The 26,804-nt window shown below is 34.4% G+C and overlaps 1 protein-coding gene across 1 annotated transcript; it reads right to left on the reverse strand.

Moving 5' to 3' along the window:
- Window positions 1-111: 111 nt before the first annotated feature.
- LOC137388543 (uncharacterized) lies at window positions 112-26,804 on the reverse strand. Its single transcript, XM_068075027.1, has 9 exons — window positions 26,715-26,804; window positions 18,205-18,831; window positions 14,384-14,558; window positions 11,159-11,322; window positions 10,070-10,343; window positions 4,660-4,931; window positions 3,923-4,090; window positions 715-1,018; window positions 112-261 (listed from the first exon to the last, which is right to left on the reverse strand). The coding sequence occupies exons 2-9, from the start codon at window positions 18,810-18,812 to the stop codon at window positions 112-114; spliced, it is 2,115 nt and encodes a 704-aa protein (XP_067931128.1). The 5' UTR covers window positions 18,813-18,831; window positions 26,715-26,804.

Below are 26,804 nucleotides of genomic sequence, written 5' to 3' on the forward strand. Positions count from 1 at the left end.
TCAAGAACTGTAAAAGAGCAATGTGCAGCATCATTCACAAGCCAAATATTCAACGTTTCTAGTTTGACGTATCCTGTTTCGAGGTAACAGTCACTATGGTTACTATAATTCTTACTTCTGTGAGATGTTGTAATCAACAGGAAAGTCATTTATAGTAACTTCAAAGTCCAAATCGTAATCCAAATAACCAACTTGTGCAATTATTTTGGTTCCTCCAGCATTGGGGCCATACAGAGGGTTGACATCGCTGACATACCAGTGCTGTAACGAGATCGAAATTGAAGAATTTAATCTGTGTAGCTGTTAAATATTTGTGTAAACTGTTACCATGTTCAAAAAGCTTCAACGTAGTCATGTGCCGCGAGGCAAAAAAATGGAAGCTTTTGTAATATTCCGAAAATTATCGGAAAATTCCGATACTTTTTGATATAATTTACAGAAGTTTTGTGTACACTTATCTTTAGGTTATGAAATGAGATAAAAATTTAAACGATCATTTTGAAGTTTTGGGACAAATTAAAAATATTACCGTTATTTGCAATTGAGAAACATTTATAGAGTTTAAACAAACCTTGCTTGAACAGATCTTTCGATTCTAGACAAAAACTGGAGTAAAACTGTACTTATGTCGGATTCTAAGTATCTTTAAAAATAACTCATAATCACAAATAACGTAGCCTAATAAGTCATATGATTTACACAATTGTGACTTACGCATTGTCTGCCTGTAAATTCTAAGTCCGCTTGTGCACCGCAGTCGCATTGGCCGCTTAGACTGTCACATCTTTTGTTGGAATTTCGGGTGAGATCAGAGCAGTCACAGTTGGCGCAGACATTTGTGTCTTTAAAGTACCTGTAGACACCTGCCGTCTCTTCACAAGACTCGCACATCTCTCCCGTGATACCTTCAGGGCAGTGACAGGTGTAGGCTTTTGTTTCAGGTTTGTGGAAATTGTAATATTCCGACATGGTGGCTGGTGCACCGAGTAAGGTGTAATTGTTTCCACCACAATGAGGTCTACAAAAAATATAAATTATACTTTACATTATTTAAACACATTTATTTATCATGCTCTTTGAAATTATTGGGAAACATAAATTTCCAATCACTTGCTGTATTTAAAAAGATAATTTTTAACTTTGTGACTTGAAAACTTGCTGTATATTAGTCATGAGTTGATAACTAGCATCCAACTAGATGTCCCATAACAAAGACCAGTATGTAGAGCTGTATATATTTTGAGTTTTTAGCCCAAATTGTTAATCAACACTTTCAATATAGTATCAGCAGTTCCTCAAAGATCAAGTGATATGCCTGCATGGCTTACCGAAAGCAAATGTCGTGAAAGCAAATTTCCAATCAATTTGTGTATTTAAAAAGATAATCATTGACCATGTGACCTCAAAACTTGCTATATGCTAATCATGAGTTGAGAACTAGTGTCCAAGTAGAGGCCCCACAACAAAAAGCATTATACGTAGAGCTGTATATTTTGAGTTTTTAGCCAAAATTGTTAACCAACACTCTAAATATAGTGCCAGCAGTTCCTCAAAGTCAAGTAAGATGCCTACATAGCCTACTGAAAGCAGAGGCTGTGTATATATTTTTGAGAGCGTTTTTTCACAAAAAATGAGTGTATAATCTTGGCTGGAGATGTTCGAGGCCTGTGGCAAGGGAACCTATACAACTGGAGACATGACCAGTTGTAGAGAGCCTTTTGAGGTTGGTTGAATTTCTTATCACCACCAGAAGCTTTTTTTAGAATTTGAACTCAAGCCTGTTGCTAGTAGTTCAGGTTAAATGTTGGTGTGTCATTTTTTGTTTTTTATTCATCAAAATATACAACCCGTAGAGCAAGTAGCTAAGCAGCATGCATACGTACTTGTACATGTACATGTATGCAAGTTGTTGACCAATAGATTGACTAACAGTTATTAACCACAATCGGCATCTATTTGAATGATGCAAAATCTTGCCGCTTTTAAAACTCTATTGCTGAATGAAAGTTAGTTTAATAATTCCATTTACTTTTCACTTTAGTCATGGTCATTAGAGTAAACAGGTCATTATGTTGCTGCCAAAAATTAAAATGCTTTTTATGATATAAAGCAGTTAAAATTCTCCTTGAAATGATGCAGTGATACGACTGTTGAACTCGGGCCAACTCTGCCTCAACATTTAACACTTTAAACAAATGATGCATTTTGATAGTGCTCATTCTGTAAGGTGTAGATATGATATCCGTGGCGTTCTTCGTGCTACAGCATTTTAGTTTGTAAAAATTTAAAAATAATAATATCATCAAATTTTGAGCCTTTTTGCGCGCTAGATTTCTGTCGAAGTCAGTCAAGGCCACTGAAAGTACCCTTTGTTCTCTAACAGCCGGTATTCCAGCATGGTGCAGGGTGTGTCAGAAACCCTGATGGCCGGTATTCTGGCATCCAGATGGCTCTGTTTACAAATGATGTTTCTAACAGCGTAAACCAATCGAATTAGTTCACACACATGGTGTCAAACCCAAAGCATTCATTCCATTTTTAATCGTTTTCAAATATTTTACCTACTTCTTTCATTGCAATTTTTATTGAAACGATATCGCAAAAAAGACTTATACAACTCGTTTGTTGGTAGGTCATGTATGATTGCGATGCAAATGAAGAACTATATGATACTGACTATAATTTTCTAGATTTTTGTGTCATGAAACGATGATGAATGTGTGCTTAATGGATATGATCCTACTGTAAAGATTTTTACAAGTTTTAAGTCATACGGAATTTTATTGTTTTAACCCAAAAAACGTGAAGCATTTTTTTTATTTGGTGACATTTGCCGTATGTTGCCTAACTTTTTCACTAGCGTTTTACCAAATATTGTTGTCTCATGAGTTTACTTTAATGTATTTAATAAGTTTAAAAACTTTTGATCATTTAACAAATTAACAGGGATACTGACACACATCGACAAAGATGGCCAGGGTTTAAAAGGTTGATGTTGTAGTGATCGTTAAAATAGCCATTCATTCCATAGAGTTGCATGCAAATTTTAAAATTATTTCTATCTTCCGCTGTACCAGATTGGCTCTTTCGACAAGAAGAATATGGTATCTAGGAGTAAAAGAACAAGTCAAGACATGCTAAAATTTCCATTCCTTGCAGCGGCTGGCCAATAAATAGATTTGTTGATCCTCACCCTCTAGATGATGTCAAACTGCATCACTGATATATAGTACAGTACTCTTAAAGATGTTCTGGGTTCTGGCCCTCTTCATTTAGGGAGTTGATGGTTTAATTTCCATCAGCCTGAGCCATACACAAGTGGTACCGGATAGTAAATGATTTTTTTGCTATTTTTTCGAGCTTTCACGAGTTCGTCATGGCAAAAACTGGTACTAGTAAATCTGAATACAACCCAATATCAGTGTCGTTATTTCTTACCATGTAGAGTTACCATTTATATTGGTCTAGACTAGACACTACATGGAAGACGTCAACACCTAACAGTTTTTCCAACTATTGCAATGAAGAGCTAGTTTTAAAATGTTCAATTGCAGTTATGTGATTGCTAATAACCAACAGATTTTCGTGTGCTAACAAACCCCCTACAAGAGAAAAGAATACCGCGAGTGGTTCAATTAGTTTTTTCCATTGGATAGTGTTACTTGCACCCGATCTCTTCTACTCTAACTAGGGTTTGTTTAACTGGTAGACAGTGACTCACACTTTTAGTAAGGCTACTAGTCATTGTACCAAAGCTTCCAATAAAACCAAATTGAATTTTAAATTAAATAAATTTGAAACAGCATTGTATTTGATGAGTCAATTTTAAACATTTCTGTTGGCTTCTACATAGTTCCTACAATTAGTATCGTACTGTTGAGCACAATCCGCTAAATAAATAACTCCACTTCAGTCTGCTTACCTGGCATGTAAGGAGAGGCCACTCAGCTGATACCAGTTTTCATTTGGCCCATTTATGCCTTCATGACCAATCAGCTTGATTCTTACATCACCAACCAGTGAATCACTGAGTTGATAGTCTTCTTCTCCAGGTCCAAGTATTGGAATTGTAAAATCGGATGAAAGCTCACTGAAAATGTAATATAACATTGAATCTATCAGCATTACACGAAGCCTCAGATTCTTGATCTTCCTTAATGGCTAACCAAAAATCTGACCAATTCATACACGGTAGTAGCTGCTCTCTTTACATCTCCTTCCCCCACCTCCCTAAGAAAGAGCTTTCATATGCTTAAGATGAGTGCAAGCTTTAAGTCAACAGGAATGCTAAAATCTTTCAGCTAAATATACTATTACAGCATTCATAGCCTGAATAAAAGTGTTTGTTAACTGCAAAGATGCTTAATAGTAGTGCATATTTGTTGATATGCATATTTATTTGTTTGTCTACACCATGGTAGAGCGGCATGATCAAATAGTCTGTGTATCGAAAAGCTTTGTAGCTATCTGGTAATTGTCAAACATCTCGTCTTGAAATAAATCATTTTTCTATCATTAAAAATGATGTTTTTAAGAAACAGGTTTCAAGAAATTTAAAAAAAGACTACATTTGCCAAAGTATTTGGCTTAAATGTGCACCGGTTTTTTAAAACTCAATAAACAGCAAGACAAATGGATGAGAAAAAGTGCCGAACTCACTTAAAGTCCTCAGATAGACTTATAAAATCTTCTAATTTGTAACACTTTGGGGGCAAGGGCTGATCTGTACTTCTCTTTCTCCGTGATGGTAGCATTACTTGAACCACTTCCAGAGGAATAGGAGTTACTGGTAGGCCATAGTCACCAGTACAGTTTTTTGATACAAACACTTGAGCTCTAGTCTGAGAATCGAGTCCAACAATCTCTACTTCTATTGCTGAAGGAAACTTGTATCCATATTCGTTATAGAAGCTTCCACCAATAGCATAAACCTGAGCAAGTGAAAATTTTCTAATTAATGGCGGTTTTTAAAAATCCTACAACTTCAAGTCCATTTTACAAAACTCTATGCTGCTATATTATTTCAAGCAGAATAACTGACAGTGACTGCCAAAACTTGATTGACACGCTAACATAGCCAGCAAAATGAATAAAAAAACACCTGTAGACGCTTGATTCAAACCTAGTTGGTTCCAAAAAAACACTTATTTTGGCTAATAAGCAATTTTAAAACCTGAGTGACAGACTTTTGTAGTTAAGTTATACAAGCCATGAAGATAATTTGGTAAGATAAACTGAAAACAACTCCAACAAATGGAGAAGTGCATCGAGAATAATAATAATACTAAATGAAATAAAATCAATAATAAATAAAATAATCGGGAACTTCAAACCTTAAATTTTCAACTGGAACACTCTGCAAGTGCGCGGTAATGCCTTCCACTGTAAGTTGCATTACCGTTGTAATGCAACTTACAGCGGCAGTTGCATCACAGCAACTACCACTCTGGCAGTGATGAGTATGATAAAAGATATTCAGGTGTAATAACTATGCTTATAATTATTCCGCATTGTCAATAGGTGGTGTCATTGTCAATTGGTGCTGATGGTAGTGTGTTTGATTGTAAGTCAAATGTTTCAAGTTCAAATCCTGTGCAATGCAATAACATTTTGCAAACTTCAGCTGTGGCTTTGGACGGGTAAGGCTCACAATATGGTAAAGTTCATACTATCTACAACTCTTTTGATTACACCCTAGCATACTAAAATGATAAACAAACCTTCCATAGCCAGTTTTTTATAGCTAAGCTAATGCAAAGCTGTTTATAGTTAAAAGAGATGGTAGCCTGATTGAGTGTCAACGATATGCACATTGCAGATGCTGATGTGGCAGTGAGTCTCTGTAGCTTAAGCATGTAGCCTAAAAACTTACTAAAAATAGAACACAAGGGTTGCAAAAATGTAAAGCCCAATAAATTTTGGCATGTTTTTTTTTGTCAAAATAAATTGGATTTCCTTAATAGACTCTGTCTGCCTCAATGCAATTATACATTCTGATGTTGTCTAATATTCATTTCTGCTACCTAATTGCAATATTTAACATTTTAGCACAACTAAAATATTAAGTATTTTATGTGTTACATTTTGTGAATAATGACAGACATTTAAAATATTGTTCACTGTATGTGTTTAAGCTAGTTGCATACAAGTTTGTTCAGGTTAGCCTGTGATAAACTATGTGTGTAAGGTATGAGATGATGCAAGGTTTTTGGGAAAAAAGCAAGCGCTGCATCTGTGCAGCTCTCTGGTATGAGTAGAGAACTCGGAGAGTTTTTGTGAAAAATATAATAAGAAAACTGTGCCTTATGAGCCTTGTATCTATGTGTATGTGTATAAAAGTATGCAATGATAAAATATATTTATATATGCTTATATGCTATGAAATGCTTATAATTAGATATATAAGTATATGTAATTATTTATAGGTATATATATTTAAGAATGTATTTATATATATACTATATTCAAGTATATATTTAACTATATTTATATACTGAAATATATATTTGAGTATCTATATATATACTCCTCAAGGTTGGTCGTATGTGTACTCATCGGTTTGATTGTCCAGCTATAGCTATTATTTTAGCATTGCACCTACACGTTACCAATGCCCGGCTAGGAAATTTTGATCCAAGGCGTTATTATATTTGATTTACCGTAACCACACGCTATTTATTTTAGCAATGCGCCCACATGTTGTGATGCCCCTGCTGAAAAAAATTTTACCGTAAGGTTCAATTACTATATATGAATTCAAGGCTAATACTTCTTACGCAGACATTTATAGGAAGAGCTTTGACATTCTCTCTCTCCATTTGATCAGACAAAGACAGTACAGTATCTCATTTTTAAATTTGCACCAGTATCGATTGTGTAGTTGGTTTTGTAGTGTTTTATGTAGTAGAAATAAATTAAAATAAAAAATAAAAAACAGCTGCGGAGTTTTTCAAACAACTGTAGCTTTTCAACTTCATATCACGAGAAAAATGTTTTGCGCAGGTCAAATAAATTTAAAAATCTAAAACAGCTATAAAATGGTTTAGATGTAAATGTGAAATAATTAGCAAGTAATAGCTAAACTAAGTCTGTTTTGCTACGATTACAATAAAATATGCTTCGGTAATGATAAATGAATACAAAATGAGAAAACAAAATAAAAATCTTGAATAAGTTGAATGAATAATAACAATTGTTGTATGGAAGGGTATGTGTATAAAAAAGGCTACTGCTCCACCAGAAGCTATTCATCAAAACTTTGAATACGACGGATACTAGTAATAAAAAGGTCTTTGCACAGAAAATTGATTTGTATTTAATATATAAGCACATTTGCCATTTTAACTTTTAAACTACATATCATGAGAAAAGTGTTTTGTGTAATTGAAATCATTTAGAAAAAACAAAAACAGCTTTGAAGGTTTTTAAATTTTGCCAATAAATGTAAATTTCAAATTTCATATCATGAGAAAAAATTTTTGCGCAGGTCAAAGACATTGAAAAATAAAACAATTATAAAAGGGTTTAGGTATAAATGTGAAATAATTAGCAATTAAGAAGCTAAATTAAGTCGGTTTGCTACGATTATGATAAAAGGTTATTCGGTAATTCGGTAATGATACAATTAATACGAACTGAGAGAACAAAATAAAAATCCTGGATATGTTGAATTAATAATAACAATTCTTGCATAGAAGTGTGTGTATAAAAAAATGTTACAGTACCATCAGAAGCTATGCATCAAAACTTTTCTCATGAAATGCAAGAAAGTGCGCTATTGGGAACAGCTAAGATCTTGAGGCAAGTGCTCAAACTCTCAGGTCTCTGATAGGGGCCCTGAGTTAAAGCAAAAGTTATCACCCATATGGGTAACCGGGGTGAGAAAACAATTTATATATACATGTATACATATATATATTTACCATATATATATATAAATATACTTATATATATATTTATATAAATATATATATACATTTCTAAACAAAAATCTATCACACTAGAGACGATCCTAGATGCAGACTGTGCAAAGATGCACCTGAGACCATCCAACACATCATCAGTGGATGCAAGCAGCTAGCAGGTAACGCATACACTGAGCGGCATAATCATGTCGCAGGTATTGTGTATAGAAGTCTATGTGATGAGTATGGCCTTAATAAACCACAACACTGGTGGGAAGCTCCTGGTAAGGTAAATGAAAATGACCGCGCTAAGATCCTCTGGGACTTCTACATCCAAACTGACAAGCATGTCCTAGCAAACCAACCAGATATAGTGGTGGTAGAAAAGGAGAACAAGAGGGCTACTATAATAGATATAGCAGTACCCAATGACTGCAATATAGCCAGCAAAGAAAAAGAAAAGGTAGAGAAATATCTCCCTCTTGGAGAAGAAATTGAAAAATGCTGGAATGTAAGAACAACTGTAATCCCAGTAGTCATTGGGGCACTGGGTGCAATAACACCGGCGCATAAAATGTGGCTTGCCCAAATACCAACAACAATCAACTCAGGTGAGTTGCAGAAAAGTGCGCTATTGGGAACAGCTAAGATCTTGAGGTGAGTGCTCAAACTCCCAGGTCTCTGGTAGGAGACCCGGGTTAGAGCAGAATTTACCACCCATACGGGGTATCCGGTGTGAGGAAACAATTTTTTATATGTATATATATATATATATATAAATATATATATATAATTGTTTCCTTGCCCCAGTTAATCCATATTGGCGGTAATTTCTGCTCTAACTCGAGTCTCCTACCAGAGACCTGGGAGTTTAAGAACTCACCTCAAGATCTTTGCTGTTCCCAATAGTGAACTTTTCTGCAACTCACTTAGGTTGAATGCTGTTGGTATCTTGGCAAGCCACATTTTATCCAATGACTACTGGAATTACAGTTGTTCTTACATCACAGCACTTTTCAATCTCTTCTCCAAGAAGGGGATATTTCTCTACCTTTTCTTTGCTGGCTATATTGTAGTCATTGGGTACTGCTATGTCTATTATAGTAGCCCTATTGTTCTCCTTGTCCACCACACCTATATCTGGTTGGTTTGCTAGGACATGCTTGTCAGTATGGCTGTAGAAGTCCCAGAGGATAACTTAGCATGGCTATTTTTATTGGCCTTACCAGGAGCTTCCCACCAGTGTTGTGGTTTATTAAGACTATACTCATTACATAGACTTATGTACAGAATACCTGCTACATGATTACGCTGCTCAGTGTATGTGTTTCCTGCTAAATGCTTGCATCCACTGATGATGTGTGTTATGATATATATATAACAAATGTAATATATATATAACAAATGTAATATATATAAAAAATGTAATATATATATATAACAAATGTAATATATATATATATAACAAATGTAATATATATATAACAAATGTAATATATATAACAAATGTAATATATATAACAAATGTAATATATATATATATATATATATATATATATATATATATATATATATATATATATATATATATATATATATATATATATATATATATATATATATGTATATATATATATGGGATTTGTGTCCGTTGCCTGAGTTCTGAGCTGCACTGATTAGGCTTCAATAGCCGAAACACTACTGTATGTAGCATGAGTATATGCTCCTTCACTTCGGTCTGGTTGAGCACTCTGTGAGAGGTGCGACACTATCAGCCTTTGTGCAAAGCTCATCACTTTTGTGAATTGAGCACTCTGGAGTCAGCACATTGACTTTCTTAAAGGCTGTTAGGCAACTTAGTTGTTTCATGGCAGAAAGTCAACTCTCATTAGTAATGGGATTTGTGTCCTTTGCCTGAGCTCTGAGCTGCACTGATGAGACTTCAATAGCCGAAACAGTGTTTTCTGTAAGATGAGTGTGTGTATATATTATACATACATATATATATTATACATTATATATATACATATTATAAATATATATATATCTATATATATATAGTCTAGATAAAATATATAGAGAAAATATATAATTAATACTATAAGATATATATATTATATATATATCTTTATAAGTATACACATTTTCAGGATTTAATTACTCACCGACATCTGCTGAGGCAGCTTTACCAGCAGCTCTGCTTCATCAGTAAAATCTGAGATCCACCCTGATCCTTCAAATGCTCCCCACTTGCCATTGTAGTCTGAATATCGTTCTAGGCGGGGCAAAAAACTAATCTGTGATCCGTCCACACATGTGTTAGGATAAAAAGGATCTTTCACAAGCCCGAATGTGTCAAAATACTCCGATGGACATCTGCATTCTGGTAGATACAAGTATTTGGCTAGCGGTTCTCCAGAAAACATTGAATAAAGTTGGCTGAAAGTACAGATCATGATTGATTACATAAGCTTTCATCAGCTAAAGCCTGATTCCCATATACGTCGCAAAGCACCGGCGACAGCACCGCAGGCCATCAGTGGTGAAATGGGAACCTATGCGCCGAGGACCGCCAGTAGCTGCCGGCGGCAACATGACAGTTTAGCGCTTTTCAAATCTCGCAAAAGGCCACAGGCAAAACCTTTCCAAAATGCACTCTACAGGTGAAGGTCACCATTATAGAAATGGCATGGTGAGCAAGCGATTTATCTGGTTTGCAATTATGCCTAGCGATGCAGCTTATATGTGAACAGATGCCGCCGAGCCTAGCATCGCAAACTTTTTGCTGCACAAGCTACCATCGGAGTCTCGCAATCGATATGGGAACCAGGCTGTATTTCTTGGTGGTTAGTAGATGTTGTGAGATGAAAATTACAATTTTTAATATTCGGACAACATGGTTGTGTCACGTGCAGAGAAGAAATCGTCTATGATTACTATTACTTCAAATTGGGAAGTTATGTTAGGCGTGCCTGTTTTAGTAGCAAATATGGCAACTTTTATGCATGAATAGTTTTCTGTTCTCAAGAACTGTCACATTTTTAAGTTGGCACAACGAAACTATTTTATTCTTTTGATTGAGCTTCTTCACTAATAAAAGTTCCTGGAATCCTAATACAAACTTTTTTTCGGCATTCATACCCTACCGATACACCGACTTACAGTCTGTACTTCTATTACCGTGAAAGCCGATACATTGGCTTATGGTAGCAAAAGAGTCAAGAAGCTACAAAACCACACACACGGTGACTTACTTAGAATCAATAGCTGTGGTGTAAAATTGAATATCCTTAATATCGCCGGTGAAGTTGTCACTTCCTAGACCTACTGTGAGTTGAATCAACGGGCTGCTCGAAGATATATCTACTGTCATAGCTAGCTCGCCTTCAGAGAATATTGCCCATCCATTAGACTTGAACTGAAACAAATGTAATTGGGAATTGTGTTTATCGAATTCCTGTTATACTTTGTAACAAGGCAAGAGAAGAAATATCCAAGAGTATGGATACATGTAGACCTAAATAACTACTTATCAGATGCTTTCATCATGATAGTCTTTGATATTTTATAATTCTAAAACTCCTCAAGTGGATGATATTTGAAGATGCTCAAAAATATTGTTAGGTTATTTCTAACTTTTCAAGTATTGCTGATTTGTTAAAAATATGTTGTAATAGTTTTTAAGCTCTTGAAATTTTCACTTCATTATCTAAACAACGTAAAAATTTCACCTGTAGTGTCTGTACAGCACAAAGAGCAACTTTTCTTTGCAACAGTCTAGTATTTTAGATACTGTGAGGTGTTGTCAAGAAATTTTGATAACATGGCAAGCTTAAGATGATCAGGGTTAATAGCCACAAACACTGTAACAGGTGACCAAATTTTAGTTACATTACCACCAGAGTGGTTACAAAAAATTGTATGGCCAAACAGTCTGTTCGTTGACATAATCACTACCAGTTGAGTTTCTTTTTGCTTTTAGTAAGGTAATGACCTTGTGACATACAATGGCTTGTGGCTTTATGGTTAACATTGCTTTGCATAATACCTAAGTTCTTATGCTCTTCTTGCATATGATTAAAGGCAGTTGGCATTGTCATTTGGCATTTCCAGGCTATATATGTGCACTGTATCGCCTTTTTGAGGATTTGGCTTCAATTTTTTAACACCAAAAATCATTCTATTATCCTTCATGTGCATCTGAATAGGGTGTGGTAGCAAATCTATGTACAGAAAGTGGTTCTCTTAAACTCTCCACTTTTAAACTGGTACCTATATTGTACCCCCTACAGAATACGGCTTAGACCGTTTAGATACATATGCAGGTGAGCGGCGGTGGTTAAGAGTTACATTGATAGAAGTCTGATGTCGGCACTTGCCAGCTTTTTGCAGCTAGGTTTCAACTGCATCTTCTACTACATCATTGACATACTGATGACCACTACAAGGGTAAGGTTGACATAGTCATAGAATTTATTGTAGCTAATCTAGGCTATAGCAAGATGGGTAGGCTTTTCCTGCTGTTCTAACAGACAGCCCAATCCATCAGAAACTGGCCTTTAGCTGTTCGGGTGCTAGACCCAATTTTTTACTGGTTGCTAGACATGCGCTGATGCTGTGATACTCTTGTTTAATATTGTTCTTGAAAAGGAATTTTCAGGTAGCAATTATGTTATGAGCCATTAGTTTTTGTGAATCAAATGTTGCTTTAGGTCTTTCACCAAAAGTACAGTTGATCCTTTAGTTAGCCGTTCTGGATGGTCATCTTCTTTCATCGGGCATTCCGCTTGATTTATCATTTTAGTGTGTAGAGATGTCAATTTCTTCTACCACAAAGTTGGAATCATGTCAGGTCCAGGAGCTGCCCAGTTTTTCAAATGCCAAAATGACATAATGTTCATTTTCTTGGTGGTGAGTCCTTTATGGATCACAATACTTGGAGAGTTCTCCTTGAGCCAGCCTTTTTTCAATCTTCTATTGTGTTAGGAGCAGCTTCTTTCTCTCAGACATTCTTCCAAAACCTTTTAAGGTAAGATTTGGAAGAATCTGACATGGGCCTATGAAAATCTATGTTAAGTTTGAAATACATTTGTGATGGATTCTGGAAGAAAATTTTTTTACTATCTTGTTATTTTCCTATTTGGTGTACAACTCCAGTTATGCCAATAGTATTCTTAGCTGCTGTTTGGTAGATTACAAAGCTTCTTCTTTGGCTTTTATAATTGGATACTCAAAACTTTGGTTTGATCTTTCATTTAGTTTGCAAACTTTTCTGTGAGCTCTGGATAGTATTTTGAAGCTTTGTCCGCCAAGGTAAAGTCGAGGTTTGATGCTTGGCTGAGAATAGCTTCATACTCGTTTCCACGAGGGTGATAATTACAGTACTGCAGATTAGTACATTAGTCTGAGTGGTTGCAGATGTTGAAATGTTCTCTAGTGCTAGGAGAACATTTTCTAGCAGCTTCTTAAGTGAGGCTTTGTTGGCTTTACGTTATGGTATCTCAATTTGATGGTCAGCAGTAGCTGAGAGCTTTTCTAATATATTGCAACCTTGTGTCAAAGGTATCATGTTCAAGGCACATGTCTTTATCAACGGATGAGTCAGCACTAGCTGCCATGCGTATCCACTTCCACTTAGCGTTTTAGACATTCATAATCATAGGAGGTCACCTGGACTATCTGACTATCTGTGATTTGATTTCCTCTATCTTAAGTTCTGTTGTCAGCTGTTTCCCGACTATGTTGCTTCTCTATGCAATAAGGTAGTTATGTCAAAAGCAATTCAGGGTGCGTCTCTTTCCACAGTTGTCACACTTTCCTAATGTAGTCCAATTCTGAGGTTCACTTATAAAGTAGCACTGCATAAAGTTTGCGTTACCAGTCCCATTTTATTTTATCGATTCTGAACCAGTCGACCATTTGTTATTTTCTACTCTATGCATCTGACTACGGGTGTTGCGCAGCTAGGTACAATTGATTTAAAACAAATAATATCATTAAAAGGGAGACAAATTCAAATGTAGTAAGGGTGACCACTCTTAATTTTATAAACCTTACAAATACTTTGCATCTTAATGTGAATAGATTATTACAGAAGACATGATTTTATAATTTTTCATAGCTAAACTAGAAGCAAAGAGAGTATTTTTAAAATTGAACAAAAGTCAGTTGAAAGTTGGAATATGCTAGCAACCATGTAAAAACTATTTGAGCAGTTTATTAGTTTGTCAATCTACTTAGCGTTTCAAGAAACAATTCACTGCATTTTGTAAAATTCAGAATCATGTAATCTTTCACAACTCTATAAAAGCTTGCATTAAATAGCTTTCTGAAAGCCTGACAGTTTTCCAAACAGTTATCGAAAATAAACTAATTGTTAGGAATGGCTTAATGCTGTTCAGATGAATTTAATAAAAATGATAACACAATGTATGGTCAACCTTTTGCTCAAAGTAATTGTAATAATACGGATTACTCACCAAGATTGCAAATTCTCCCAACTTTAATGGTTTGAAATGCTCCACAATAGGGATTGATTGTGAACTCCAAACTGTAGAATTTGAAACCGAATCGTTGGCTAAATATATAGATAGCTCTGTGACCATGTTTCTTCCAAATTCATCTGTTAATCCATCGATTCTCAAAAAGCTGCCACTACAATCGATTCAACTTAGTGTTTTATGGCCATCAAAATAAATTTTTTTCAATATCTTAGGTTAAAAAAAACAAGTAAATATAGTTCATAATTTTAAAAGTGTAGAATTTTGGTTATTATTATATGAATTATTACTGTATTGAAACAGCTCAAAACTGTTTTATAAATATTGTATGAGACTATATGTATATACTATCCAAATCTTTTTAACAGTTTTATTTCAAAGAGTCAACAAATGGGACTCATTATCCAAAATCCAAACTATAAAATCTGCCAGACAGAAACCATATTTATCTAGCTATTTGTGAAACAAAGAAATTATCTATGCTGTTCTTATAATAATAATATAGATCGCATCTCCAATGTTTAAAAATTATTGTAAAACAAAACAAAGATTTGTGAGTCGAAAGTCAACTTTACTGAGGCAGACTCTAAAGGTCTCGTGATTATGATTAAAAAGAACTTCCTCTCAACCTCGAGTACTTTTTGCTTGAAACGATTTCCAATCATCTAGTGCACTTGTTTTTAAACAGCAGTGCGAGTCAATGACAAATGCAGAGTTAGGTAGACTATTAATAGATGTAGAATAGTTAGGATGATAGTCACCTACCTGATGGAACTTTATGTCTTGGCAAATATTTTCCTACCGCTTCATTTTTGTTGCTCAAGCACTTTGCAGAAATTTGTGCAAGGCAGCTTTGGCTCATTGCAAAATATCTGGATGTTAACTGATTTATGGGAGCCATTTCATTGTACTTAGGTTTTAGAGAAAGATTGCTAATTCAAGTATTTTGCCTGCCTTTAACCATCAAATAAAAAAACCTTTGGAACTTCTCCACTTCTTAATTAATGTGCTGATATAGGTCTGATTATACAAGAGCTATACGCATAGCTGATGTGTAGCCTAAATATATGTTGTGACTACATACGACTGCACCACTATGTTTCAAAAGTAGATTGACCAATAGAAATTGGCCACAGTCAAGTGCCATCATGATGGCCTTACTACAGTTTCCATCATTATTATTAGGGTGCTGCCAGAATACCAATTATCTAATCTTTACTATAATAAGAGCTGAGTCTGTCTGTTTGTCCAAAGTCGCGCAAAGAGCGTTTGGTCCGATTTCCATATACGTCGCAAGCACTGGCAACAGCACTGCAGGCTATGAGCGGTGAAATATGAACCTACGCGCCGAGTACCGCCAAGTACCAGGAGCCAAGTACCTAAACACAAGGATTTAGTGCTGTTCAAATTTCACGAAAAGCCGCAGGCAAAACTTTCCCAAAATTTCACTGTACAGGTTAAAGTCAACAATATCGAAACGGCATAGCGAGCGAAGATTTTTATGTGATTATTTTCAATGAAGCTTACAGTATATGTGGACAGGAGCTGCCGAGCCTAGCATCGTAAGTGTTTTGCTGCAAAAGTTACCTCTGTGGTTTGGCAATCAATATGGGAACCAGGCGTTAGGAAGAGAGATTGTGTTGCACCTGAATCGAACTGACATATTCGTATATCAAGCACGCTACCTACCAACTGCATCCCTTTACCACCTTGTTGTACCATGGAATCATTGTGCAAATAATTATTACACCTGACCATATCTCGAGGCACAGATACTGCCAGCAAATAGTACTGATGGAGTTGATAGTTGCTTTATCTTTGGAAAAGGCGAAAAAACTTCTGTTGTCCGTTAAAAACAGGTAATAAGATAAAAGCTGGGTGCCTATGAAATAACAGGACTTATGAAAAAAAATGGGTTTTTATAGACTGGATCACGTAAAGAATCATTCAAAGGTGTCTTGAGCAGCTCCAACTTACACATAATTAAAAGCAGAAACTGTGGTTTGCTTTAGCAAGATAAAGCAGATGCTTTTCAGTTTCATCATATATAGCAAAGGTGTTGGAGTGGTCTCATCAGTTCTGCTAACAAGTATTTACACTAAGATACCCTCAATGAAATTTTTCAGGGTTGCCACCTATTACAAGAATTGTTCAAATTAAAATGCAATAGTATCACATAATTAATTAGTTGAGAATACAATAAACAGATAATAATAGGCTATCTTTTGATTTCTGTAAAGGTCAGTTGAGGTCAGGTTCAACTTTTGTAAATTTTTGTATACGCATTTTCATTGAACAAGAATTATCTAATAATTTTTTCTTGTTGTGCCATTATAATGGTTAGAAAATTCTGCATCTAATGATAGATGGTTTGTAGAGGTATCTAGCAACATTAAGGCAGTAAACCACCGCTCCCAGCAAATTCTCTTAAATTGTGAAATGGTCTCATAATCTCTTATGCTAATTAACGCTATTGGCTGCCATATATGTATTTGTATTTGTTACAAATAGAATATCGTTGCCCATAATTTGGTTGTTGTGGTCATTTGAAAACTATTAGTAGACAAACTTATTTAACAAAATCAAACAAATGAAATTGACTTTTTTGTAATCAGTTATTTCAGCTATTGATTGCAGCCATAATTTCAACAATGATACTCAGTAAATCTGTTGTTACTTCTATCAGTTATTTCAGCTATTGATTGCAGCCATAAATTCAACAATGATACTCAGTAAATCTGGTGTTACTTCTATCAAGGCCAAGCACATTCATTCTGATGAGCCGTATGGACAAGGACTAGCATGTTAGCTTTGCAAAAACTGCATGTTGTCACTCGTGTTTGGTTATTCAATTAAAGCTAGCCTTAAATTGACAGCTTGAACTTCAATAAATAAAGGTTGTAACTGTAAACTGCATAAGCTTACTCAGCATGTGTCTAATAGGTTTACAGACAGCTCATGAATGTGTCTGATACTAGAAATTGCATGCCATAGAATTTCTCTCTACCTCATACTCAGCATCTTTAAAATAAATTCATGCTGTGTTTATATAAAAATATATACACAATTTATAATATATTTATTATAATATATATAATAATACTTGTATATAAATACATATAGAGTTATAATATGTATATAAATACATGTATATATATTATATATATTATATAATATATATCTATATATTTTTCAGTGTTGGAGTGTAGATGAGTGCAGCTATAGTGCTCGCTGATCTTTTTACCAATGCAACGACGCATTGCAATGCCCGTGTTAAGAAATATTTTTCTTAAGGTTCAATTACTATATCTGGGGTTAAGGCAAACTCTTCTCACGCGGACAATTATATTTTCTCCGTGGCAAAAGCCTCGACATTATCTCTCCATTCGGTCAGACAAAAACTTACAGTATGATATCTCATTTTTACATTTGTACTGGTATTGAGAGGTACCTGTATCGTCGTATTCAAAGTATTGATGGATAGCTTCTGGTGGAACAGTAACCTTTTTTCTACCCACATTTATACTCCAAACAATAGACAGCTAATATTATATATATTATATCTATAATAAATGTTATATAACTTATGTCTATAATATATATATATCATATATAAATATATGCATATATATTAAATCATAGATAGGAATACATACACTTTTGTACATGCATATATCTACCAATTTTTCGCTAGGTTTTCTTACTGAACTTTCTGGTGCCATAATAATCTTCATTGTGTTTACCGCATGATAACGGAGCAAAAATCTTAAATGAAACAGGAAACACCAAGTTCTACTCACGATGCAGGTTTTCTCACAGTAAAAGTCATTGTTGATCCCCCAGCAAGATCTGAAATATTTATTCTAGCAGTTGGTTGCCGTTCTAAGAGTGTGCATGAACTTGCTGCCGCGCTGAAATTTAATGAATCTGCTGTAACTTCCAGTCCACATTCTGATGAAGTTTCTACTTCTCGTTCAGGAGCATCTACTTCATTGACAAAAAATGTTAGGTTTGATGAGAAACTGTTCAAATCGAATGGTTGAACGGGATTGCTACAATTAGAGTTTAGGCACTCATAGAATATTCCTCCATTGGCGCATGGACTCACAGAATCAAATTCAAGTTCAGGTAGCGCTAATGAATAGCAGTATGGGCCTTTCTCGGGCTCGCAATGTTCAGTTGTTGCTGGCTTGACTATTTCAATATCCAGCGGTATTTGTATTCCAGCAACTCTTTTATCCGGAGGAATCTGTACCATGCTCTCATCTAAATATCTCAGCCAATCAGTATAATACAATACTGGGTCGTCTTCACTTACATAACCGGAAAACTGTGCTATGATGCTAGCTATGAGCTGCGCGATGATAGCCAGAAGCAGCAGTCTTATAAATGGCTCTTGTTTCTTCATTATGACTGTCTTATTTTACCTTCAAGCAAAAAGAGTTAAATAGTGAATTAATTTGTTGTTCGAAAGATTTTAGTAACAATTTCCAATAGAATAAGGCGAGTCTTTTAGAGTCACTTCTTATAGCGTTGGTCAGGTCAGCTTTTAAAAGATTTTATCAAAAATTATGGATATTTTTCTAGCATTTGAGATTTTGTTTGTTTTCAGGTTATCTGGACAGCCATGATGTTTCAAGATTAAATTGAGAAAACTTTATCACAGCTATAATGCTCAGAACAAATATTTCTCCAAAAATGATGTTACTAGTCACACTTCCTGTTTGTACATCTGGTTGTTGAAATTGATTATTGAGGGTTGCAATGTTGCAATCATATCTATATTGCCATATATTTTATTTTGTAATTGTTCATGATTGTTAAAGTAAAACTTCAAATATAGTCTCAGATATAATTTAAAGGTAAGTAAACTAGAGTTTGTCCCAATGGTTTTCTCAAAGTGCAGAGTAAACAGAGAACCTAAAACTGATGCGGCCTATACATTATATTATGTAGGTCGCATCAGCTTTAGATAATATAAACCTATTATATTTATCACTTATAGGCTGTATGCATGACTATTGGCATTATATTTGGCACGTGCTTATCTTCTGAGCTTTTTGATTGTCATTAAATTTTGTCAAATTTATATTTGAAACGTCCTGGCTGTCAAATCTAATAAAACAACAAAAATCTCAAATGATTTAAAATAACTATACTTCTTAGAATATACTTTTAAAATTTGACTTGAAGATGAACTTCCACAAAGCTTTGTTAGATTTTATTAGAAAGTATTGATATTTTTATCACTTTCAATTGTTTTTGATGTTTGAGGTGATCTGACTGTCCGGTTGTTCCAAGATCAAAATCGGCAAACTTTTCTCACGGTAAAAAAACTCGAGTGAAGTGAAAGTAAGATTATGGCATCAATAGAAGCCAAGAGGCCAACAGAATAGAGATGGATACCGCTAAACTTGAACACAATATCCAATATCAACTATTTCAATGATAGCAACTAGTGATTTAATTTTCCATATATTTTTTCTGAACGTTTTAACTGCAATCAAGTTGTGATGATTTTAATCTTGAAATATCCTGGCAGTCAAATCACCTCAATCATCAAAAGGAAAAAAACAATCACAAATGATAAAAAAATAATACGTTGTGATAAAATTCATTAAAAGTTTGTGTAACTTCATTTGTAACCCTTTAAAACTAAAGTTGTCACTGATTTACTTGCTAGAGTTTTCTTAAGATTTGTCTCCCACTCTTTGTATAATGAGAATCGTCCTCTTCTTGTTAATCAAATTGATCAATTGATAAAAAGCTTGAACTTTGCATACTAAACATTACTTATGAACTAAATTAAACAGGAGAAAGTTTGTTATCTTCGGACTGCTAGAAATTCATAAAAAATTGTTTTTCCATTCTAGTTAGTTTGGGTAGATTTGTTATTCATTATGATGACCAAATTATTAGTCACTTTGAAAAACAGTAAAATAAGGCATTGATCTTTATACAACTTATATTTTACTCTATTTATCATTCATGTTTGGTAAGTTTAGTGTGAATATTTTTTGCCTTCAACCCAAACCTCGGCTAATCCTTCGTTTTTTACAAATCACTTCTAAAAATTTCCGAAAATCTGAAACTTCAAGCAGCCATTAAACACTGCAGCGTCGTGACCCCAACTGATGTGGCAGACTTAAAACAAAGTTACAAATCATAAGTTAATTTTATAGCTGTCAAGTCTTTATCATTTCTTTTGTCAGTTCAGTTTTTGTAAGCGGATATTTAAAATGATAAGAGATTTGCGTGATAAAGTACACAGAGATCGACTCTGTGAGCAAATACAAGCCTTGAACCTTCCCTTGACTGTTGTTTTAGATCAAACCAACTCATAAAAGACTGTTTAAGAAGTCAGTCTTTTTTTTTACTAAGTTGATAATACTTTGTAGTACTGAGCATTTAAATTCAAAATGTCACTATGTAATTTAAAGGTACGAATGTAAAATTTAGAATACTATTCCTACATCGTTAAAATCATCAATTGGTTACTTTTCAGCAAACCTTAAAGTATGCAAATAGATACTTAGCAACATTGAGCTGAATTTAATGTTAACCTAAAGTATTGTGACCTGAAGAAGCGTGTGTACATATATATCGTAAAAAATCGGAAAATATTTAGTATAAGAATAGAGTTTAGCTGAAAAACTTATGTCTAGAACATCATGAAACCTGTTTCATAAATTTCCAAGATTATTTAATAAAGGTTGGAAGCATTTAAAGTTGAAAATGAAATATTTCAATTAGAAAGTACATGTAATTGGTTGGTATTGGGCAAACTGTTGTTGATAGAGTTTAAGTGTTTTAACCCTTTGAACCCTGGCCTGTTTTGTCAATGTGTCAGTAACCCTGGGCAATCTGTCCAACAATCCGAAGTTTTTAAACTTTTATTAAATATGTCTAAACTTGCTCATAATACAATGATATTTGGTAAAACACTAGTAAAAAAGTTGGGCAATCCACAGCCAATGTCATCTAACAGAAAAAAACCATTTATTCACCGTTATTCGAGCTAAAACTATATAAGTTCATATGATTTTACAAAACACGTAAAAGCATTTACAGTAGCAGCATATTCATTTAGCACTTGTTCATCATTATTTCATGACTCAAAATAAACTAGAAAATCATAATTAGTATCTTAAAGTTTTTTATTTGCATCAAAATCGTTTATGATCTACCAACAAATGAGCCGCATCAGTTTTTTACCGTTATCATTCTAATAAAATTTGTTATTTAAACAAAGGAAGTAGATGAAGATATTTGAAAACTGTTACAAATGGAATTGAGATCTCTGGTCTAACATCCTGTACAAAAATTAATTTGATTGGTTTACGCTGTTACTTAGAAACAGCCTTTGTAAACAAAGCCATGTGAAGGCTGGAAAATTGATCATTAGGGATTCTGACACACCTTACGCAGGGCCGGAAAACCGGCCGTTAGGGTTCAAAGGGTTGAAGAAACCTTTGAGTCGTTTATGAACAATTTTTCCAAGTTTTACCACGTTTCAGTGCTTTATGGTAAAACTTAATGGTCATGTGTAGCTCTCTGTCTTTAAGATGGCACATTTAAGCTTTGGTTTTAAAACACTAGTGATGTGAAAAACAAAAGAGTTGAAGAGGGAATCGGAACTGAGCTTTGTTTTTTTACTCTTTTAAAAAATACAATATTGAAGAAACAAGAATAGCAAGGGTGGTTCAAGACATACATGATATTAGCACGCATAATATGGTCAATCACCTGGGACTTCAAACGCATATGTCAGCTGCTCTACTTGTTAGCTGCATCCAAATAGGCAAATAAAGATCTAGCTACTCTTAGCAATGTAAGTGTTATAAGTGCTTTTGATCAACCACTTTAAGGCCTCTTATTATGATAAGACATTGTTGAATTTTTGTCACCACATTCTATCTGCAGCCCGAAACCACTTTATCTTAATATGATAGCACGAGAACCCATTTCATAGAATTCTGAGCAGGCTGTTTTGATAAAGCACAACACCAATTTTGGGGCCACCATTATAAGGATGCTTACCGTGTGCTGCAACAGGTTAGTACCTGGTGTTCAAGTATTATGTATGAATTACAGTAGCTTTTGGTTCCATTTGGTTATAGGAAGGTAGAAGACGACCAAGTGGACTATGGTCTTTGTCAGTAAATAGGAATCTGCCTTTTAATGCATAATTGAATCTACTGCTTGAGATTTTTTTCAACACTTTGAAAAGATCTTGAGCCATGAGTAGTACACAAGCCAATCGTATGATCTTAGACCTATTAACAACATTCAATCGACTGTGAAAACATTTAGGATAATGCAATGCCTTGTTCGTTATGAAGCTGTAAGATTATATAACTCAATAACAAACATAAATCAATTATTGCTAATAATCGTTTTACCCTCACTCAAAAATATGATGTTTTGGAGGTACCTGAAGAAAAAACATAGTTATTGATGTATCTGATGGATGTGGCCTGTTACACTGTGTATATATTTTATTAATAGAAAAACAAATTGTTTTAGTGTGAAGCTTTTGCTGCTGATGAGAAGAAGTTTTTAGTTTGTCTATTTATTTTTATTAATAAGAATGTCAATCAGTATGTCTTTAGAAACTAATGTTCTGTCAGCCATTTTTTATTTCGGTTAGATAGAAAAGCCCTTGTTATTTGAGTAATATCTGAAGGACTAATAACCCAAACAACTTAGAATCTTGGAACTAAACGAAAAATAGATGTTTCACAAAATGACTAAACTTTTGATCCGCTTGAACTGGAAAGATGGAAAAAAACTAAGCCAAACTAGGAAGCTAAGTATACTCGGGCATTGGCTCAGGTAGGAAAACCTTCTCCTGAATTATATCGGACCAAAGTGTCACAGAGTTGAATAGTTGAGTTTTAAATAGTTTGGTAGCGAATGCTGCCTGTTTAGCAAATGTATTGTATTTGCTGTGAGCTAAAGTAGTTTATTAAATTTATCTGTTAGTTTTTCTTTAATCTGCAAAATAATTACAGAGTAAGGAGGAAAGTTTTAAAGTAATGATTCAAAACAGACCTAGTAAATGCCTCTCAAGTAATTCATTCCATGGTAGCTGTGTTTCATCACATTTCATCACCCCTGCCATTCAATGTAATGTGTAAAAAATTCGAAAGAATTTTCTAGTTGCTCATTGAAGTAAAATTAGTGGGAACTTCATAACAACAAATCATTTGTTAGATGTAATATTATTTAGCTGGTACTGAAACCTTCATAGGCGGTAGGGGCAGTATTCGAAATAGGAGAGAGGGCAACACAATCTAGCAAATAACTACTGGGTTAGTAGGCCTACTAACTTAGTAGACCTACTAACCCAGTACTAACTAGCATGGTGGTGCCAAAATTTAGGTCAGATATATAAAGGCAATCACTATTTTAGCTTGTTTCTGTGAGAAAGAGGTAGAAATACTGGTATATTTGTTTGCTGGGAATATTCTGACAAGCAGGAAATGTGGTATCAAGATGAATACAGGTGATATGAAATGTTAAGGGTCATTAAACCTATAAATGTTTAAAGCACATAAATTACATAATTTTTGTATTGTATATTTCAATACATCAGAGTCTTGGCTTTCGAATGAGCTATTGTTTGCCATGGTGAGACAGACATTGGTTGGTGTTTATAGGATTTCCCCAGAGCTCTACCGCGAAAAGGTTTACTGGCATAGTCTCGAAAATTATGATGTCACAATTCTCATATTCGTTGTTGTGTGCTCTTACCGCTTATTTATCAGCTACGAAAGTGACGATAATGACGCTAGTGGCAGGCGAAGGTAGGACAACTCCAGAAAACGAATGAAGATGACAAAGGAATCAGTGTCGTTAGTTCTTCACGTACATATTATTTCTATGCTAAGTACCTCAGACTCCAAGAACCATATTATATTTTCTCGATGATATTATGCACTAGCTCTTTATTTTTAATGCGATGTTAAGGGTGATGACTGAGACTAATTAATTTCAAGCATTGGTGATCTCGCGAAAGTGCGATTGACATTTAGTCCTAGGGCCACGCAACCGCAGGTCATAATTTAATTGATGTGATTTCATTACCTTTATCAACGACAGTACATTTATTGAAGCATAATTAATTAACCCAGAACATGTGTTTGTATTGGTCTGGCGTTAGCACGATCGTGGGCATTGTTGATTATCTAGAATCTTAGTTTATTATTAGCGCTCTCCGGGTTTAACAGCACCGATGGTCACAGAAAAACGCAGTCTCAATGACAGCGAAAGGGATCGACGACCTAAGGCTAAATGAGAATTATGACGCCACATTTTGGGTACCTGAACCAAGTGTTTTTTTTGCAGAACGTACTTGTTAGATTCAGAAATTTATTTTGCAATACACGTAGTAATGTGTACATCTTTACTCACTGTCCAAGTCTATCAGCTGTCCTCAAGAGACAGCAAACAAGTCAATTTTAACCACAGGGTTGTGATTTCACCAAGCCTTGTCCTCATTTTATGTGTTTTTCAATACTATTTCAACATTTGTGTATTTGGTTTATAATCGGAAGTATGATTCATTAGCAATTGGCAGCAACACTTTTTTATTTTTTGGACCACCTGAGGCATTTATCTTGTGCACCTCAAGCTGGTAACTTGTGTTTTACACTTATCATATTCGTCAATATTCCTAAAGTAAACTAAGTCATCAGAAAGCACGATCAAGAATATTTATCACGTTATACGACAACCAGGACAATTCTTATTGCATTTCCTGAGAGGATGTAACAAGGTAATACTTTTTACTTTAATATCATTATTATACAGAGTGCCTTTTTTATTTGTTATTATTCATATAGTTAATGCTTTGTTTTCAGCTGCCTTTTTCAAGTATATGCGCATTTCTGCTTTATATCTGTTATATACTCATTCATATCAAATCATAATTTGTTAGCAATGTTTTATCTGCTACATATTATTGCGAGTTTTTTATACATCTTTTATGCTACTTTCACTTGCTATCAAACTTGCTATCGCCTCTTTTATTATTATTTACTCTTCATTTAATTTCATTTTAGATTCACGATATATCGGTATATGCATATATATCAAATAAACATACTATTCACATACAACTAACAACCGATAATCCGTTGGATCTCAGATCTATTGGGAAGTGCAATACAGTACTTTTGACACCCCGTTTTTCACAGTTCTATTATTCTTTGTGTATTGAATATAGGCTCATTCGAAAGCCAAGACTCTGATGTATTGAAATATATAATAAAAAAATTAGGTAATTTATGTGCTTTAAGAAATAATAATGAAGCAAAACGCTTCCGCAAAAAAAGAACTAGCAGCATTTCTCTGCAAAACGCTGGTTAGCAATAAAAAGATGAATCTTTTGTATATTTTTTATACTAGCTAGCACCTATCCGGTATTTTTCACCAATAAATACTGTTTTTGCCTCAAAGCATCAATTTTATAGTTTGCTTAGTTATTCCTAAAACTTTATTAGTAAAAACACAATGAAATTATTTTAGTATGAAGGAGCTATTTGTAGTTTCAGTCTAAAATGGTGCAATACGTTTATATTGCTCTAGTTTGGTGGCAGCAGCTGACAGCCGCTGCAAAATTGCAAGTAATTGCTGAGATCTAATCCTAGTTTTTACCCACAACATGCCTGCAAGTTGTAGAAATGAAACTTATACATGACATTGTGTTAAGCAATAGTACTAACAAGAACGGTATCTTGGTAATCCTGACATTTCCAACACTTGAAGCTATAATACTAATCTTGCCAAAAGGCTCTCTGTCTGAGTCACTTATAGCAAGTCCGACATTTTGAGCAGCGTCCACCTACCTGCTACTGATGCCAATATTATTTAATTAAATAAGATTAGAAAGGTTATTTTAATAGACTCAGCTATAAGCAGAAATAGTTAGATACAAAGTTTAGTTGTTCTAAGTTTGAAAACTATGTAAATTGTGATTTCCTCAATTTCTCCATCTCTTAAAAAGCTAACATAGGATTTATGAAAAGGATCAGCTTTCATTCTATCAGAGTTACTCTGAATAGTGAAGAAAGTTATCTGTCGGTTATTAAAGCAGTCAATGAGTGAGTATAAAATGAGAATAAAGAAATCAATGGATAAAAGGAACAAATTGAGAGTGAGAGCCTAGGACATTGACCTAATTTGCAAGGCAGAAGACAATCACCATTCCAATAAGGTGTTCAGATTACTAGTATATGTAATGATTAGCAACTTCTTCATCAGAAACCGCTGTAAAGTATTACTTTGAAATCTAGGCTTTCCTTACCGGTAACCGCAGTTCTGTGTGAGTCCTCTCACTGTTCAGTAGTAAATCTAGCAGTGCTAGCCAAGTTTAAGTATATGGTCAACAACAAGC

Source organism: Watersipora subatra, chromosome 2 (genome assembly GCF_963576615.1).
Source record: "Watersipora subatra chromosome 2, tzWatSuba1.1, whole genome shotgun sequence".
NCBI lineage: Eukaryota > Metazoa > Bryozoa > Gymnolaemata > Cheilostomatida > Watersiporidae > Watersipora > Watersipora subatra.